The sequence below is a fragment of the Schistocerca serialis genome, chromosome 8 (genome assembly GCF_023864345.2).
Source record: "Schistocerca serialis cubense isolate TAMUIC-IGC-003099 chromosome 8, iqSchSeri2.2, whole genome shotgun sequence".
NCBI classification, from domain to species: Eukaryota; Metazoa; Arthropoda; class Insecta; order Orthoptera; family Acrididae; genus Schistocerca; species Schistocerca serialis.
Window position 1 is genome coordinate 554,653,443 of NC_064645.1, and position 21,102 is coordinate 554,674,544.

The 21,102-nt window shown below is 43.4% G+C and overlaps 1 protein-coding gene across 1 annotated transcript in view; it reads right to left on the reverse strand.

Annotated features, from left to right (window-relative positions):
• The window catches only part of LOC126416380 (calbindin-32), a 750,330-nt gene that overhangs the window by 420,597 nt on the left and 308,631 nt on the right, over positions 1-21,102 (reverse strand). Inside the window, exon 2 of the mRNA XM_050084060.1 lies at positions 10,413-10,498. Within this exon, the coding sequence (XP_049940017.1) occupies positions 10,413-10,498 (86 nt within the window). The remainder of the gene's footprint in view (positions 1-10,412; positions 10,499-21,102) is intronic.

Here is a 21,102-nt window from a genome sequence, read left to right on the forward strand (position 1 = left end):
AACATAAGTAACACCTGTGTGGTGTGTGGATACTGACTGCGTGGCAACTAGTCACGCTACCAAGTAAACGTAATGTAGGGCGTGCCACAAGCGGGCCACTAGTAACGTGAGCAAAACAATTTTGTATATTACACATTTTCTGAAGTAAATCATACGCATAGCCAATATGACTTTTAACAAAAATTAATTTTACAAATTATTGAGTAACATTTATAAATGAGCTTCAAACGGGATAAAATAGTACGAAGTTCGCTACGTTTTACGTAGCACAGGTAGAATCAGAGTTAAATACGACGGGAATTACATACGTAATGAAGAACATCAGTTCACAAGTACTGGTCTGCCTTCCATCGTCTTACTGGTTCCCTTTCCGCTCCCCACTACCCCCTTCTCCATGACGATCGCCCCCTTCCAGACAACCTCAGTAAGGCCAACCACTTCGCTTCCCACCTTTCCGAGGTCTTCTCCATCCCCGATGATCCCCACTTTGATTATTCTCTTTTCCCCACCGTCATGGAACGTGCTGATACCTCAGTCGCTCCTCTTGCTCCTAGTCTCCAGTACTTGGGGCAGTTTCCCCCCTCCGACGTCAACACTCCCATCACAGCACAAGACATTAAGCTTCTCCTCCAGTCCAAACGCAACACGGCCCCTGGTCACGACTGTGTCACCTACCGTCACCTTCGAGAAAGCCCCTATTCCTTCCTAACTGTCCTCGCCCATCTCTATAATGTAATCCTCTCTACTGGCTTCTACCCTGACCTGTGGAAGACCTCCCGCGTCCTCCTCTTCCTCAAACCCAACAAACCCCCTTCTGCCGCCTCTTCCTATCGTCCCATCTGCCTCACCTCCGTCTTCAGTAAGGTCCTTGAATCCATCCTCTCCCACCGTATCCATCGGCACCTTGCTCAACACCACCTCCTCCCCCTTACCCAGTGTGGCTTCCGACCCTCCTTCTCTGCTGACGACCAACTCCTCAACCTTGTTCACCTTCTGTCCCTCCAGCTCAACTCCCGTCGCTCCGCCATTTTTGTTTCCCTTGACCTCCAAAATGCCTATGACCGTGTATGGCATCCCGGTCTCCTCTTTAAACTCCAAACCTACACCCTGCCTATCAATTTTGTCCGTCTGGTCGCTTCCTTCCTCTCGCACCGTCCTTCCTATGTCACCCTCCACAACACCAACTCCCGTATCTTTTATCCCACGGCTGGCGTCCCCCAGGGTTGTCCTCTCCCCTCTCCTTTATCTCTTGTATACAGCTGATATGCCCAAGCCACCCCCACCAGTTCACCTTCTCCAATATGCTGATGACACCGCCTTCCTGGCTCTCTATCCTACCCTTCAACGGTCTCAACGTACCCTCCAAACCCACCTTAACCAGTTCACCACTTGGTGTAACCAGTGGCTCCTCCGTCTGAACCCCTCCAAAACCCAGGCAATCATCATAGGCCGTACCACTCGCTCCTTTCGCCTCCACGATTTATACCTCACCCTTTATGGTCGTCCTATCCAACTCACCCCCACCCTGAAATACCTTGGCCTCACCCTTGACCGACACCTCACCTGGACCCCTCATCTCCTGACCATCCAGCAGAAAGCCCATTCCCGCCTCCGCCTGCTGAAACTCCTGTCCGGCCGGACATGGGGATTGCATCCTTCTACCATCCTCCACACCTACAAATCCCTCATCCGTCCTATCCTCTGTTATGCCAGCGTCGCCTGGATCTCCGCCCCCACCCGCTTTTACAAGGCTCTCCAAATCCTTGAACGCCATGCGCTCCGCCTCGCCTTCCGTATCCGCCTTCCTTCCCCCACACGGCTCCTGTATGAACTGATCCCCTTCCCCCACCTCCTCTTGTTCCTCCAACATCTCCGCATCCTTTACATTGTTCGCAGGGTTGATCCCCCCCACCCTCTGGTTTCCTCCTTCCTCTCCACCCCTCGCCCGTTGCCGCGCCTCTATCGCTGTATCCCTCCCTCTCTCCACCTCCACACCCTCCATCTCCTTCATCAGGGCAATTTCCAACGCCTCCCCCTCCCGGATGACGAACTTCGCCGTGACATATACCCTTCCTTCCAACTATAACCCGGCCTTGTTCCCCCCCCCCCCCTCCCCAGGGCCCCCTTCTCCTCTTTCCTCCTTCTCCCAGAGCGGATTTTCCTCCATCCCCCCCTCCCCTGAGACCCTGCACCCCATACTTGCCTCTCTCCTTCCCACATCCCTCCCTACCTGGCCCTCTTCCGAGCGCCCCCCATTCCCCTCCCCCATCTCTTCCCCTCCCTCCCTTCTTCAGGTCTCCCTCATCTCCTTGAACCTGGCAGATCCTCTGTATTGATCATCATCAGTGTGCCACGTCAGTGTTGTTTCGTGCTGTTTCTCGTGTGCGTCCAGAGGTGTGATTTTAATTGTGTACTGCCTTGAGGTTCGCCGTCAGTGTTACGTTGTGTGCTCCAGTCATACTGTGCCTTGTGTTCTTTTAATCGTCGCAGAGTGTGGCCTTTTGTGTGTGCTACTTTTAAACAGTTTTTTTTTTATCTCCATTTTACAGTCACCCCGTTTTTTTGTATATTGCCTTCCATGATGTTCTCCCTTTTTTATGTCTATGTTCGCCTTCTTCTCTCCTTTGCTGTTTTTAAATGTCTTCTATTGTTTTGTTCTATGTCTTTCGGCTGAAGAGCAGCGCATATGCTGCTGCCAGCCCGCCCCGATGGGGAATTGAAATACAATAAAGAAAAAAAAAAAAAAAAAAAAAAACATCAGTTCATTGTATGACACAAAATTTGAAAAGAAAGTCTGCATAACTAGGGCACAGAGATCATCTGGTGTGTTAGTTACGCTCATATTCATTTTAGGTAATTACCTTACCGTCTGATGAAGTCACCCTTAGAGGTGACGAAACCTGGTAAAGGTATATAGAAAACCTATGCAACCGGTTGGCAGATTTTTACATATATTTTAAATTTGTGTGTACGGTTGCTGCAAACGTCAGCCATGTTCAAAGTTGTACGCTTCTTACCCACCCATGTATCACAAATGAATTTCGCCAAGAAAGAGTGCGTTCCGTGTATATTCTCAATCGATATTTATTTAGTAGTTAATTTATTTAGAATGTGGCATAAGTAACTACAGAAATGTGTGACACAGTGTAATACTAAATTTACGCGTGCACACTTCGCGCTGTAGATGCATCCCTTCTTCGAGCATACGAATCCAAAGTAACTATACACGTTGATTCTTGCAGAGAAGATAACAGCAACAAGCCACTTTTTATAATGCTATTTGTTTATATAAATGACGCCGTTAACGGTTTCGAACCGACAGGTTCTTCATCAGATGGCTTGTTCACCTTAATATACATTTTTGTTTCTTTACGCTAATTTCCACTTTTTATTCCCCCATATGATGAAATTTCCTATCGTTGGCGGTGCCCTACAACCGAAACATGGTGCGATAAAATGTCTATATAGCTGTAATTGTGCCTCTCAACGATTTTAATCGATGTAAACAAATTGTTCTAATAATTCCTTAGACATCCTTATCCCACTTGTTTACACATTGATTCCTCTTGACTAGTCTCTTGAATTTCAGCTTAATCTTCATCATTACTAATCTGTGATCTTGGTCTATATCTGCTCCTGTGTACACCTTACAATCCAATATCTGATTTCGGAATCTCATGTAATCTAGCTGACATCTTTCCGTATCTCGCGGCCTCATCGTAGACTATCGCTAAAGTGAACGGGATCTATGACATACGAAACTAACGTATACAGAGAAAAGCAAGACTAATGGACACAGGTTTGTTCGACCCGTGGGAGAGTGTCACGGAGATGCAAAAGGAACTGAACTGGCAGACTTTGTAAGATGATGTGAACTATACCGAAAGCGCTTACACACTTCCAAGAACCGGCTTTATGTAATGACTATAGAAACACATCAGCCTACTACGTATCGCTCCCACAGAGATCGTGAAGAAAAGATTACATTAATTACAACAGAAGCATTTAAACAGTCATCCTTCTCACGCTCCATACCTGAATGGAACGGAAAGTTGCCGTAATAACTGGTACAGTGGGAGGCATTCTCTGCCGTGCACTTCGCAGTGGTTTGCAGAGATGTAATCTAGATGTAACCTGCATCAAACAATGAGAGGATGCAGAGATGCTCTGTTAACTGTTTTTCCTATGCATTGAACAATTCTGCAGTAGCTGAGCATGGAGAAATTGGTGATAACCAAAATATTCACTACAATGAGGCGCATGTTTAGGTGAAACTATCATTTGTATTTAACCGCTTTTGTATGCATGGAGAATTTGTTTCAATCGAGTAATGAATTAAATTTGTCGAAGTAAAAGCTTCATAAGAATTTTACGTACAGCGCTTATGTAGCTCGTTGATGAGTCTCCGCTGGTGGCAGCGGTTGTGATTAACAGGAAAACCTCGAAGGCCGAGAATGGGGTCTAAGACTATGTTAAAGCTGGGAGTTCCTCTTGGGATAATACAGAAATAAGGAACACCGGAATCGAAGATTAGGATGTAACTTTTGTCAACGACGAAGTCATTAGTCGTCTATTTTGCGAATGATGAGAAAGTAAATCATCCCGCTTTAACATTTGTATCTAATTGCCCCATTTAGAAAATTTAACATATTGCGATATGGCATAAACCCAAATGTGCAATACATATTGCGTCGTGATGCGTCGTGATCATGCCCTGGATGCGTTGGTGGCATGAGATGACGGACAAGGTGTGTAGGTGACACCACAGAAAAATATGTTACAGAGAAATATGTTCTCTCTTCTCCCACAGACTGTTCACTGCTCGTTTTTAAAAGTAAGCGTTGCCGCTCCTGGCCGCTGATTGTCTCAAAGTGGAGAACAGATACACCAAAATAACTGGACACAAGGTTCGTGGCGTGATTTCACTGTTGACAGTAGAGTTCGTCGGTTCATTCCTGGCAGGTTAAGTTTGGAATACCATGTTTGTAAACTAAGATCGGAAATTTCTTTTGGGAAGGAGGGCTAGGACAAGGACGATCTGCATGTACACAGTGCGACATGTGTTTTTAACCAATGCGTAGTCTTTGCATTCTGAGTGTGAAGAAATTTACTGGGTCAAATCGTACCAAGGCAATAAATTATTCTGGCGTCCTAAAAAGTTACGAAATCGCTCACGTTACTTAAAGAATTCTTGATCCTCGTTGCAATCACGACAGGTGTAATATGCGGACTGTAATCAGCGGACCTACAATCATGCGGGATCGTCTGCGAGACGGACACGACTATTACAGAATGCAGGGTAAGTGGGCTGAACTTGAGCGACTTGTGCTTGAAGGCTATACGTTCAACCGCAACTGCCACGTGAACTGTTAGGCTGTAGCAACCAGTCCACATCGACACGTTTTTCAAAGCAATTTGGAGTGGACATGTTGCATCGCCATTCACCTTAAGTTATTTGTGGTAATCATAGAACTCCTGGATATGAACCTCCATCTAGCGTTTTAACCACAGCGCCATCTCGCTTGGTACAGAAAGAAGAGAGGGGAAAGTACGTATTAATCAACAGCCGATGGTGACAGCGGAAGTGGTAGCAATACTGGAAAATTACGAGAAATGAAGGCTCTGTAATAGTTACCCAGCCAGAATCGATATTGTTTGTTTGGCTCCTGAATATCAGGAACAAGTGTATAAACATAAAGCAGATAATGGTTCAAATGGCCCAAGCACTCTGGACTTAACATCTGAGGTCATCAATCCCCTAAACATAGAACTACTTAAACCTAACTAACCTAAGGACATCACACACATCCATGCCCGAGGCAGGATTCGAACCTGCGACCAAAGCAGGCGCGTGGTTCCGGACTGAAGCGCCTAGAACCACTCGACCACAACGACAGGCCAAAGCTGATAATACGTAGGGCTAGCTGAATACCTGGCGTTGCCCAGGTATGTATTTATTCCAATATTCTACTTGTACATCTGCTCCTCTCCTCTCTCTGTCCATCTCCACTACCCCCTCTTTCTGCCCATATCCTAAAACGTCCACTCTCTGTCCATCTCCAGTTGGCCATCTGTCCATCTCTTGCTATTCCCTTTCTCTGTCCATATCCTCCTTCACCTCCTTCCGTTCATCTCCTCACCCCCTCACCATCCATCTCTCTTCCACCCCTTGTCTCCATATCCACCTCTTGTCTCCATATCTCTTCTTTCCTTTCTCTGTCCATCTCCTCCTCTCCCATCTCTCTGCACATTTCCTCCTCCTCTATCTCTGTCCATCTGCTCCTCCTCCCATCTGTGCCTATATCCTCCTCCTACCTTTCTGGCTGTGCATCTCCTCGTCCTCACATAGCTCTGCACGTTGTCACACTCGGCCCAGTAGGAGGTTGTTGGTTCTTCCCCCTACAATTTTTCTTTCCATATTGCAAGTAATATGTGTACCACATTTGATTGAAATCGTTCCAGGGGTTTACGAAACTTTTTATACGTGACTTTGCCCACATGCACACATGTTAAATATTTGGAAAAAAGTTTGTGGTAAGGTTTTATGGGACCAAACTGCGAAGGTCATCGGTCTTTTAACTTACACACTACTTAATCTAACTTAAACTGACTTACGCAAAGGACAACACACACAGCCATGTCCGAGGGAGGGCTCGAACCTCCAACGGGAGGAGCCGCGCGCGCGACCCGTGACACTAACTGTGCGACTACCCCGCGCGGCATGTTAAATATCTTTCACAAATATCTGACATATTTCTGAACCGTATCATCTTCATCTTTGCCTAGGTGTGGTGTATCGTCTTCCGGAGCCTTGGCTTTGCTCTGCCACGATTGGTCCGTTTGCTTTTAAATTTCGGAGGGCGCTGCGTGCTAGGGAGAGACCTACTGACGACGAGAGGATCGAGTGCTGCTTACGGAGTGAGACGGGGAGTTTAGTTTCCGTTTGTGTGGCAGCGAAATATTGCGGGAAAGGTGGTGTAACTTACTGTGAACGCACGTGATTACTACGAGCGTGTGCACTCGGGACGGCGGCAGTCGTTCTGGACGGGCTGTGTGATAAGGAAGCTCGGCGTGGCAACTGTTGACGCGGCGTGTCCGCGTTGCTATGGCGGAACTGGGGTGATTGACGTAACTCGAGTTGGTGCTGGTTGCAACCTGTCGCCGAATGCTTGTCTGCCTTCTGGACTAACGGTGACAATTTCTTGATTTGATGTGTCTCACTAAATTTCTGCCCGCGTCGTATGGTGTGTTTTGCTCTAAGGTCGTGTGCCATGGTGTTTCGCAATTTTAGTAGGCTCAGGCTTTATATTGTCAAGTGTAACTGTCACTAGAAAAGAGTGTTAACTCTCTGTACCTTAATAACTGAACCTAAAATATTATCTGTGGTTGAAATTTCATTCTGACCCAAGTGCAATAACGATCTTGTATTTTACAATTTGTTGAGTGGTATTATTATTTAGTACTGGCCGTCACATTTACTAAGTCGGAGATTTACGAAGGCCAGTGGGCGTCATTAACAGTTACTGCCTAGATAGGCGTTACATTTTGAACCATGTGATTCAATGTTTAATAATTTTTATTTTATGTTTTATAGAGAGAAGCTGTCATGCCCTATGTGGACGATTCGCCACGTTGAAGTTTCTAGTTCTGCTGGTCTGTGCCATATTGCTAAAGCAGGCAGTCCTAGCACGGCTGATTGTAAATTTTTCCTAGTGGTGAGGAGTACGGGCTGGTTTTAATTGCTAACTCACTAACTTCAACCATTCTCAAATATTTAATTACTACTGATATTCAGGCCCTGCGGGCCGAGTGGCGACGTCACTACCCTTTTTTGGTTATTAATTTTATCATGGTAGCTTGTTTCAGTAAAAAAACCTTTGGTATATGAATTTCTCTTTTGGTCTTTACTGCTCCTTTGGACGAAGTAACAAAACTGTTGATTTTCCATTCTTGTAGCATTATCAAAACAGCATTTGTGGTTATATTTGATTAGCCCTTCTGGCCGAATGATTAAAGTCATTCCTTAGACTAACTTATTACATTGGCCAATAATTAATCAAAGGTGTTGGATCCTTCAGACCGTGATTATCTCCTTACGTTGAATCTTATGGTTGTCATTCTGACATTACAGTTGTGAATGTTCAGCGGCCCTTCAGGCCTGGAGTTTAAAAAATTTTATTGTAACCTCATTTGGGTCTACGCGTTCACTCCCTGCAGCCTTTGAACTCTGCTTACCCTACGTTTTGGTTAAGTTTTCCCATACCACTACGTATCAATATCAGACGTAGTTGTACACATATTTCACCTGTATATCTAGTGAATTTCGCCACGCATTTTCATTTTCAAGCAGATCAGTGTCCCCTGAATTGCGTGCTGTAGAATGATAAATTTTTCAGGTAAATTCAGTGGCGTATGTGTATACTGTCTGCCAAACCTGTTGGAATAAAGATAGTAGCAAGGAAGTAATAAAATAAAACGCCAAACATGGTGCGAGAGTTTTTCACGAATCTCAGTATTTGACGTCATATCTCCTGAACTATGTCACACAATGATATATTCTTCTAGGTACATTCAGTGTTGTATGTGAATACTATATGCAAAACTTGCCACTGTATATTTAGTAGTAAATAAGCAGTTTTACCGCATGAGCAGCGAAATTGTAGTAAGCGGAAACTCTTTTCCTTTCATTGTTTCGTTGGGATCGTCACAGAGAATTTCGTAAAGGTTCGAAATTATGTATAAAGCTCGTTGCAAGTCTGTATGTGCTCTCATTCACAAATACTGGCCGCCTAAAATGAGTGTATTCTTGCATCTTGGGCTACACTGGTGTTTCAAACCCCCGACCCTTTTCGTAGGTGGGTGGTTCTTACCCGCAAAGTGATAATTTACAGACAGAATATGATATGTGTACCAAGTTTTGTGGGTCCAGTGGTTTGAGAGGAGATGTGGAAAATACACTAGTACATGTATACGTACATATCTGCATACAAATACGTGCATCCTTTTGTATAATTCGTATGAACTGTATAGAAGTAGTACACCAAGCCGAATTCGGTAACCGAATAGACATCGAATGAGATTCTAAGGTTTATAAAACCAGATGGTATTCATGAGCCGAGTTTTGAACGCCTCAGCTACGGGATACTTTGAATAATAACAACACTTGCTTCTTCGTGGAATGAATTGAAGATCAGACACTTCATCAGACTACTTTCTTTTAAAGGTATTAAATTATTCATTTAGTGCGCTAGAAAAATTAATTCCGGCGTCAGCGCTTAAGAGAGAAGGCTTACGGTCGAGCTGAGATTGAATCTGTGCGCCCAGTCTGAGGAAATCAGAGCGAACTCGTTATGACACTTACTGCAAGCTCTTTTCCTGCAAACTCAATTCATCAGCATTTCTCTTAATGGTGATTAAATCTTACTGTTCGCTGCCTGCGCTCTACGAATTGAGTAATAATTCTTTCTATAAAGTGACAACTTCCACCTAAGCGTTCAGAATATTTTGCTTTGGCTTGGAAGTATTCAGAAGCCGGGGACTTTATTTATCGATTGAGTGCCGTTTGCACAGTGAACTGTAAATAACAGAAAAAGTTTACTGTAATGGTCCTTTTAACACAGCTGTATCCTTTTGGTGAAATACAGGGGTTTTCAGCAACGCGGTATTTGAAATATCTACAACAGTAATCAGTGTTCAGCATATCCGCTGGATTTGCTTCCAGGAATTTCAGGTTTCTGCACCTAGGTATAAGGTCCCCTTTCTTTCTGCTGCTTTGTTTTCCGAGTACTGTGCTTTCCTTTCGGTTAACGAAAGATAACTCTCGAAGCTGTATCAGCCAATAAGACAAATGTGTCTTCGTAGGTAGTCTAAGTAAGCTGACAATCAGAACACATCTGAATAAAATGTTTCACAAATACACGAAAACATTTCTCATTACCAAGCACAATTTTGGGGATCGTCAGCGTTATTTCAAGAAATGGAAGAGACTAAATATCGGATGTTAAGCCGGTTTGTTAAATACTATATCATTACGCGACACTTACATTTATTGCACCAGATATTATAGTTGAGGAAATAGTCAAGGTCGTTACTCTGCGTCGTTGATTCATACAGCCACGGTTTGTACTCAGCGCTCATTTAAGGTTTCATACAGAAAAAGGACAGTTCTCTGCAAAATAAAAGTCAAGAACTATGCTTGATCATGTTAGTAAGAAATACGTGCTGTCCTGCAATATTAAATATGCGAAATAATCGACACACCTTCGTAAGTGAATTACAGTAATTTTTATGTCTCGTAAATAATGAATACACACAAGCAGAAAGTCCTGCGTAGTATTTTATTTCAAAGCTTACTCAGACTAATTTATTGAAACACTGTGCTATGAAAATATTTATGCCGTGATTCGACTCACCTCAGGACCGACATCGGTAGCATTCGCACTGGAGACGAATTCTTTGAGGAAGCCATCCAGCTCTGTGCCTTCAATGTAGCCGTTTCCTGGAACATACAAACATACGATGTAGCTTTCTCTCACAGTACCATATGTGATGATGACAAAAATTATATGTTATAATGTAATTGTTCTTCGTATAAGACATGCAAGTATATAGGGGAGTATAACTCTGTCAGTAAATGTATAAGCGATTTCATACGTAATGTATACCTATAAATTTATTGCATTGTAGAGGAAATTTTTCTTTGTTGCTTTTATGTGAAATGCTGTTACATAAGTCAAGCAAGGCGTAGTTCTTACGCGCACGTATTTAGCGCCCTCTGCAGCCCAATTTTTCCTTACAGCTTCAGCCTCTACCTTTGATCAGCTGGCCTTTGTCTCTGGCGTGGCGGGTACTTATGTGATGCAGATATTTTATGCTTTGGACTCATGTTATAATTTTATGTTGACAAGAGCCTCAATCATTGGGCGAATACATTTGTGCATTTATTCTGACGTTCGCTAAATGTGATCTGGCTGCTGTCTTAAGCCTTGTCATCTGATGTTTCTGGTTTTTATACCAGTTTTATTTATTACAAGAGCCGCTCATCTTCAGCTAATATTATTTACCATATGTGGTGTAATAAGCGAGTACGCTCGCCTCACAAACATTTTTCTGTTACTTTGTTATGTATGTTAATTTGATTTGTAACTGTTTATTTTCATTTTCAAGGTGCACTCCTTCTGAAGAAGACGTTTTTAGAAATATCGAAATCTAGATTGAAATCGGGCAAATGGCTCTGAGCACTACGGGACTTAACTTCTGAGGTCATCAGTCCCCTACATCTTAGAACTACTTAAACCTAACTAACCTAAGGACATCACACACATCCATGTCCGAGGCAGGATTCGAACCTGCGACCGTGGCAGTCGCGCTGTTCCAGCTTCTCTCCACACTTACATAGTTCAAAGGGCGCAAGCACTGAAGCGAAACGAATTGCAGCATCGTCTCGAATTTTCTGTTGAGGTGTTGGACATAGTCGGACAAAACCGCCCATCTATCTCGAAAATGTCGTTTTCTCTGACGGAGCAACCATCAGCACGTTTCAGAAGGTTAGTCGACACAACATTCGCATCTGGGTTTCGCAAAACCCACACAGCTGAAAACCTTCACAGTTTTCGGGAACGTGTCAGAGACAGTGAAAACGATTTTGTGTGGGGTGCGCCGATGAAAGACTGCAAAAATGGACCACTTCTCTTCATTGAGCAAACAGGAACAGGAACTGTTTATCTGGACATGTCTGAACAATTCTCTGTTCCTTAGCTTTCTCTGCAGTGGGTCGATGCACCTACGCACTGGAGTTTGCATGTTCGTGACTTGCTAGACAGAATATTTCAATAGCGATGGATGGAACGCGATGGACCAAGCAAGTGGCCACCACATATCCGCTCAGGACTTCTTCCTGTGGGTTTATGTGAAGGTTGTTGTGTACGTCTAGCCTGTACTTCACCTTGGCGATCTCTACAAGGTCAATGTGGATGCAGTAGCCTGCACCACCCCAAACACGACTGTCCGGACGTGGCTTGACAGCTGTCGTCTGCACATTTTACGGGTTGAGAAAGGAGCTCGTGCAGAGCTGTATTAATTTTCTCTACGGAGCTTTTTGAATATCTTTGCACGACGCCTCAGACCCAAGTATCTATGCCTCATAGGCCTTTTATAATTGCGCTTGCAAATCATGTACGTTTTACGTTGACATCTTGTACTTTATAATAATTGTGTATTTGTGATGGACAACGTGTATCTAGAAAACAAAGAGAGAAGAGTAAATTTCGTACTCGTTATTAAAAAAAAAAACAATGAAAAGCTGAATGTGAGACAAGCGTTTTTCGATGTTTCCTTCTTGATTTCGCTTTTGTTGGAATAAGCCCGTGTTCTAAGGAAAGTTTCTGTCGCAAATATTTTCGTCTCCTTAGTCGGAAGCGTACTCAGACGTTAGAAATAAGTGGCTGGTTACTTTTCACAGTTAAACACGCCCATCTAGCTGACACTCCCGAACTGTTTGTACTTCCTTCTTTCCAAACTTCAAAGAAGCTCCTCTGCTTTTCTTCTTGTACTAGCGATGCTGGATATGAGGATACAGAGGAGAAATGGCTTAGGTAGACAGTTTTCAGACTGCAACAGATTAAAACTACACTCCTGGAAATGGAAAAAAGAACACATTGACACCGGTGTGTCAGACCCACCATACTTGCTCCGGACACTGCGAGAGGGCTGTACAAGCAATGATCACACGCACAGCACAGCGGACACACCAGGAACCGCGGTGTTGGCCGTCGAATGGCGCTAGCTGCGCAGCATTTGTGCACCGCCGCCGTCAGTGTCAGCCAGTTTGCCGTGGCATACGGAGCTCCATCGCAGTCTTTAACACTGGTAGCATGCCGCGACAGCGTGGACGTGAACCGTATGTGCAGTTGACGGACTTCGAGCGAGGGCGTATAGTGGGCATGCGGGAGGCCGGGTGGACGTACCGCCGAATTGCTCAACACGTGGGGCGTGAGGTCTCCACAGTACATCGATGTTGTCGCCAGTGGTCGGCGGAAGGTGCACGTGCCCGTCGACCTGGGACCGGACCGCAGTGACGCACGGATGCACGCCAAGACCGTAGGATCCTACGCAGTGCCGTAGGGGACCGCACCGCCACTTCCCAGCAAATTAGGGACACTGTTGCTCCTGGGGTATCGGCGAGGACCATTCGCAACCGTCTCCATGAAGCTGGGCTACGGTCCCGCACACCGTTAGGCCGTCTTCCGCTCACGCCCCAACATCGTGCAGCCCGCCTCCAGTGGTGTCGCGACAGGCGTGAATGGAGGGACGAATGGAGACGTGTCGTATTCAGCGATGAGAGTCGCTTCTGCCTTGGTGCCAATGATGGTCGTATGCGTGTTTGGCGCCGTGCAGGTGAGCGCCACAATCAGGACTGCATACGACCGAGGCACACAGGGCCAACACCCGGCATCATGGTGTGGGGAGCGATCTCCTACACTGGTCGTACACCACTGGTGATCGTCGAGGGGACACTGAATAGTGCACGGTACATCCAAACCGTCATCGAACCCATCGTTCTACCATTCCTAGACCGGCAAGGGAACTTGCTGTTCCAACAGGACAATGCACGTCCGCATGTATCCCGTGCCACCCAACGTGCTCTACAAGGTGTAAGTCAACTACCCTGGCCAGCAAGATCTCCGGATCTGTCCCCCATTGAGCATGTTTGGGACTGGATGAAGCGTCGTCTCACGCGGTCTGCACGTCCAGCACGAACGCTGGTCCAACTGAGGCGCCAGGTGGAAATGGCATGGCAAGCCGTTCCACTGGACTACATCCAGCATCTCTACGATCGTCTCCATGGGAGAATAGCAGTCTGCATTGCTGCGAAAGGTGGATATACACTGTACTAGTGCCGACATTGTGCATGCTCTGTTGCATGTGTCTATGTGCCTGTGGTTCTGTCAGTGTGATCATGTGATGTATCTGACCCCAGGAATGTGTCAATAAAGTTTCCCCTTCCTGGGACAATGAATTCACGGTGTTCTTATTTCAATTTCCAGGAGTGTATTTGTCGGACAGTGATATCCTTTTTTCCGGGAGTGAAAAGGTATACAAGAGAACTGTGAGGCTTTGAACGCAGGAGCTAAATAACGGAAGAACTGCAGCTGCGAGAGCAGGTCAAGAATCGTGCACGGAAAGCTCAACAGGTAAAAGCATCGCCTGCGAACAGGAAGAGTGTCGGTTTCGAGTCCCGGGCTGGCACAACATTTACATCTGATTGTAAGTTACAAGACTGTGAACACTTCGCTACACATGGGAAGATTCATTCAGGGCGCTTCTTCTAATTTTATAAGCAATTTCTTACGGGATGTAACATGACTTCTTGGCGCATTAGCAGTAAAAGTTTTTCAACATTTCTTTTACATTGCATGGCAGTCAAAAAGCATTTTAACAGTGTAGGGCTTTCGGATGTTGAGCCGACTTGTTGACTGTATTTTTCTGTACAATATTTCAACGACAGATCCAGTCCTCTTCTTCAAAGGCCCCGAGCTCGTTTTATTTTGGAATCAACTAGTCATCTGAGCACCCTAAAGCGCACCGTTATTCAGTCACACCGGGAAAATGTTTTTGTATGCTAGATATTCCATTTTAGTCCGACTTGAAATAAAGCCTATAAACTTGAGCAGCGCTCAAGATTGGGCCGCGCAAACGGTTTGCATATAATTTCTTCTGTAGACAAATAACGTTGGATGTACTCGCCCCGTTCAGGAGAGCTATTGTGTGTCTCGTCAGTTTTTGAGCAAAGAGGAGACACGAATTGATCCTGAATTCACCAGGAAATATTCAGAAATCAAAAGATAAAAAGAGAGGTTAATCGAAATAGTCCTTCACTAATTGATATATCAACGGTCTTGAAAAGATTTGACTTCTCAACGAAAAGATAAATCATCATAAACTCGTTACCCAACGATAATTTTACAGCCAAACATCAGCGATAATTTTACAGCCAAGTATGAGCCAATATTCGTTAATTCATTTCGGTTTACTAGTTGCATTATAGAGTGTTGTCTTTCACTTGAGAATTCCAAGAAATCTGTAAACCTTCCTTTTGTGTCATTCAAAATGTTCAATCGTCACTCACGACGGTACTGAATCCACACGCTATTCGACGACGCCGACTTCGTGCTTCCCATCGTCGCTTTCTGTAGCAATGTAAATCATATGAACCACATTGTGTAATCTTCTTTCAGTAAAGTTTCAGTGATATATGCATATAGACTTATATACTTCAATATAGGTTCATTTGTTTTTTGACTCCACTTCTACTGTATGCGGAAGGTTCTTGGTCCAAGTCCCAGAATTACTTTAACATCATAATTATAAAGAGACTGTCAGAAATTCACTTTATTTCGAAAACCTATTTTACCGATTTTGTCTAGTTAAGTTCTGTAGTCAGTTATTTGTACCGTCGTAATATAATTTGAATTTCAAGAAAACTCAATTATCAATTACTTCATATTGACACTATTATTCAACAAACATTCAACATAAATTTAGCATTTCATGGTTTGGAAAGTGTGCAAGTGTATCTCCATTTGTGAATACATCTGTTTATGGAACGTGTATTTCAAGTAATGCTGATTAATTTCCGTCGTTTGATTTAGATGTTGCTTATCTCAGAACCGCATATAATATTTTCGTTATGTTAATGTAAGTGTTGGCTTGATTAATTAGTGTCTCACAGTAAAATACATAAACAACATGACACGTAAAAGTTGGTTCAATAGCTTTCTCGTTAAATAACTAATTCGAACAATCCATTTGTAATTAAAACTTTGGGTTCAATTGTTTTAATTTCAATATTCATTAAAAAGTGTATCCAAAGTGAGCTGGCGACCGTAATTTCACATTGCTGCAAAACGTAATTACAGATTTGTGTGACGTAACAAAAATAATTTGCAATCTGAATTGCTTATATGCTGATTTTTGTACTTTTTTACAAAAACAATTAACTTTGAATGCGGTAGTCTAAATTAATCATTAGCAACATGGTCTCGGTCAGACGTTTTGTAAACTAACAGCTCGCGCTACTTCTATAATATCGTGTATAAAGGAGAGTTTATAAAGCTGTGTATTTAAATATCGTGCGCAGCACAGCGTATGGATATGGAAAGACAAAAATATCCAGGGAACGGAAGAACTGACAGTGTATAGTTCTAGTATCATGCACTCAAACTTCGAGACACTTTCAAGGGCGATTAACTCCGCAGGTCATATATCTCGGAATAAACAATTTTTTTACTGAGCACAACGCCACTTCCGCTCTACCGTAGCAGCCACAAAATAACGCTTGTCTTAGCGCTCGCACAATCAATTTACACGATGCAGAATTTTTGAGACAGTTCCAGCGTGATATTTCAGCCGATGGCAACGTCAAGCGTGACCTGAGCAGCTTAATATCGTTACAGTGTATAGCTCTGTGGTTATATCGTTACGGCGGAAGAAAAAGAACTGCCGGGCGCGGGATAAACATAAAATTTTCATCACGGGTCGAGTAACGGTATTTGGACCTCGGTGGTACATCTGACGAGAGATACGGTCTGCCCCGAGCTGTGTATGAAATCAGAAGACAGCGGGATGCCATGTTTACTGTCACTTCGCGTGCGCCAACAGCTGCCACATGCTATTCCAGAAGTCTCCGTCCTCACACAAACGCGAATAAATCACTGCGTTTACAGCAGAGGCTTCCTTACACCTGGGACGGCGATCTCCCTATGACTACCTCTCCGTCTTTGGTAATGCTTCTTGTCGAAAACCGATTGCGTTGCTCATAGAGGGTGCGACAAAGAAATTTGATCTGAAAGATGTTAAAACAGAACCTAAAATCATTTTTTTTAATTTTATATATAAAAGTGAGTGTAAATTTCATCATCTTGAAAATGATATTTGGCAAATGACTGTCTGTAATATCAGTACACTGATTTGAACTAATTGTGAAGTTCCGGTCGATTCTTTGGAACTGTTGAAAATGGGCGTACATTCCGGTGGAGGAAAGTGGGTCGGAATGAGTCACACGTCGCTCAGAGGCCGCACAGTCCTTCTATTACACCCAGCAATCTTCTCCTTCTTCTTCGTCGTCTTCGTCTTCTCCTCTTCAGGTATTGGGCAAATTTGCTTGCTGCGGAACCCATCTCTGCCGGGGTCTTCAAATACGTCTTCTTCCTCGGTACTTCTAATTTCTAGCCTATAAGGGGAGTCTGTCACTCTGCATTATTTTTACGTGTTAGTTCCATTTCCTTCTGTAGTCTAGAATTGTATCATTTAGACTGAACATATTTAGCTCTTATTTAATATCGTGATTCTTTAGTCTGGCTTCTGTTGGGAAACCTTTAATTCTTTTCAGGGAATTCATTTCTTGTACCTGAATTCGGGGTTTTTACTTTCTGCTGATCACCCAGGTCCCACTTCCATAGAGCGGTGGAGACTGCAAGAGTTTTCTAGAATTTAATTTGAGTATATTCCCTACTTTTGTCATTAAACTTTCTGTTAATTGTTCCACATAGCTGCTTGAATTTACAAGCTTCACATCTATACATTCCCTGGAACACATCATAAGTACTGTAACGGAACTGAAATGATGGTGGGCTGACAGTAATTTGGAGCCCGCGCGTCGGAAACGGGCGCGCTGGTGTGAGACTGCCCGGGAGTGCACCCTGATGCCATCTATTGGCGAAACTGGGAATTAGCGCTGGCTCTCAGACAATGTAGTCAAATGTATTCTTTTTCTTGGTAATTATAAGCTATTACTGTATGATTTAATGTTATAAAGCGCTAGTAGTAAATTATTATGACTGGTATGAACTTCAGGGTAATAAATATAAATACTCTTAAATACTAAATGATTTCGGTGGAAAGGTGGTAGGGGAACGCCCCCACTCTTGGTGATACGAGCGTAGCTAGAGGTAGCTGGAGACACAGGGACTGAACAATGAAATGGCCTGGGGAGTGTTGACGTGAGCGGACGTGCATAACTGTGCTCATGCAAAAGTGACTGTGCAACAGCGAAAAGGAGAATATCGTCGCCGTTTACGGAGTAGAACGCGACGAATGGTTGTCGAAGCCGTCTCTATGCCACTGGGGCTGATTGTAAGAGTTCCTGCGCCCAGATTTTATGGCGGACGCGCAGTAGCTTATACGAGTGCTACAGCTCGTAGTTCCAGCCGCCATTAAGGGCACGAGGCGTGAAGAGGAAGAGCTGCGTTAGCCACATGCATCTCACCACCAGCACCGACACGTCTACCCAAGGCAAGACTGCTTGAAATTGTTAAGTCGAACTTTGTATACATGTAAAAGGAGAATACCAGTTTTCTTTTGTGCAAGTGCAGAAGACAGAATATAGTAATGAGCAAAATTACGACGCATGTTGTTCCTTGTAAAGTGTAGTAACCTGAAACATAGTGTAGTGAAATCAGACTGAGGCCACCATCGCCTCTTTCATGTACAATTCTTTTGGTTGCAGAATACTTTAGCGTTTAAGAATGTAGAAAAGAGCAATGGTCACACCAGAATGAGTCGCCTATTTATAGTTACTTAAATTTTTCTGAATAACCTTTCAAGTAAAGTCACTTAACTAATTCTATAGCAATTGTCCAAGAGTAATATCCCAAAATCATTAAATAAGTTGAAGGGTAGAAGTTTGTTAACCTAAGTTGCCTAAATTGTCTTGGTGGTAATTACCAAGCCAACTCACAGAAATTGAGAGAGTATTTGCTTTGTAGAATCACCTAGAATGATCAGAAATAGTAATATTCAGAATTAAGTTTAAAATTCAACTCAAGCCGTTTCACTTTGAAACGAGCCAAAAAATTGATTTATTCTTTTGCTCCTTCAGAGCTGGCGACCGTAGTTATAAGTATTTTCAGGAGGATTCGACGGTAAGTCTGCTGCTCTCGTCGTGCTGATAGGATTATCTACTGCTGCTAGCAGTGGTGATTGGATACATAAGCTCACTACCAAGTTAAGTGGGTCAGGTAGGCAGTGTTACCGTGTGAACTGTAGGGCACTGTAGGCCGTGGATCGAACCCGTTCAATCATCACAGCTCTTTGAGAAATAGTCCGGTTAGGAGTGTACTAATCCAATAGGTAAATACTGGCGAGTAACGGTCAGAAATGTATACGCAAGTGAATTTAGCAAGGTCTATGTAGCACCTAGTTAATGTGGTGTAATGGCGAGGGTAGGAGTGGAGTAAAAGTGAGCTGAGCTTGTGGCAGCTGTGCTGTCTTCAAAGATTAATAACGCCAGAATTCACTACTAACTCTTACCATTAGGGCTGAGCTATTTACGGTTAAAATACGTAGCAGTAAGCGCAAAGGCGTGACAGCTACAAGTCCGTATTGGCTTTATCCATACGGAAGTAGGAAGCGGGTCATTCTGTCAGTGGAGGGGTTAAAACAACGGAGTCACTTGAGAACATACCCCATTTACTGATGAAAGGATACGGCGGTTCGGTCGCATGTGGCGACCGTGACAGGACTTACCAAGTTTGTGGAATAATGGCTGCAATAAAAGCGTTTTATATAAACTGGTAGTTTCAAGAAAATTTTAAATTTAAAATTCTGTTGTAGACAAATATACCACAATTGGTAAGTTCAAGACGACAACCTGCAAAGCAGCAAAAGGAAGTCCAATAGTAGAAGTTAAACAAGTAATACTTGGTTTAATAAACATTTCTATTAGGCACGAAATACAGCAGCTTAAGATGGAGTCGAATAGTAACAAGCAAGACGAAAACATTACAAGGTCAGACCCAGAATTAGGGACCATAGATACTGTTGTAGGGTTGGAAAATCCTATAGATGAATCCACACCCACAAAACAGGAGGAACGGGCATTGAAACCAAAGGTAGTGAAAAGTGAACCCAATGTATCTGTGGATGCAAGTCACAAGGGAGAGGATATGGAATTAACAAGTTTGTTAAATAGTATGATGGCGCAAATTCGAGAAGGGAATGCTAGTTTGAAAGCAGAAATGGCTAGTCATATATCCCAACTGGATGAAAACCTATCTGGTAAAATAAAAGCCAATTTAGATATTTTGAATACGCAAAGCCAACGTATCACAGAGGTGAACAAATCAGTAAATAGCATTAGGGCTGAAATAACAAATGTTCAGAGAAAAGTCACAGAAATAGAGAAAAGATTTGATACCGAAATTCAGAAAATAGAGAAATCAGTGGAACCTTTGGTTAGTGAAAAATTAGAACCGATAATTGAAAGTAAATTACAGGTGATAGTACCAGTTGTAAAGAAAGAGATTGTTAAAGAAACGGCAGCTGATATTGAAACACTGCGCAATACCATGTTGAGTTTTGATGCATGTGTGCAGGAGCAGGAAAATACACTGCGTAATGAGATAAAATTGTTAAGTCAGCAAGTTCAGAATCAGACGTTTCTTAACTGTAGTGGTATCCCATTGGTAATGCAAAAATCGGAAATACTGAGTAGGGAGGAAAAATACGATCCTCAAAAGAAACAAGGTGGATGGCATCCAATGGATTTTATAAAAAATTGTGAACGTGTCTTACCAACAGACATGTTGGATAAAGAAAAAATTAATTTAGTAATAGACGCTTTAGCAGGTCATGCTAAACGTTGGGGATTGAATTTGGATATCGACAATCTGAAGTTTACAGACTTCAAAGAAAAGTTCCTTGAGGAATTCTGGGGCACACAACAGAGGGATAGGTTGTGGAGAGAATTCGTTGTCGCCAGAATGCCAGAACATGGGCGTGGGCTCATGAAAGAATACTGTGAAGGATGGTTCAAGCGTTTGGAGTATCTTAAAGATCGTAGATCAGAATCGGAGATAGTGTGGGAGTTGTGGAAAAAGCTACCTGACGATTCAAAGCGTTATGTAGGAGGCACTCATCGAACATTCGATGAATTTTTAGAAAATATCGAGAATGAAGATAGGTGGCGTGAAACTAGAGAGTTTCGAGGTTTCAGAAATCAGAATGGAATAGTAAAAGGTGGTAGGAATGAACCGCAAATTAACATGATGAGAGGAAGAGGTCGAGGAGTTAACTCTCAGCGGGGGAGAGGACACTATCAGGGAA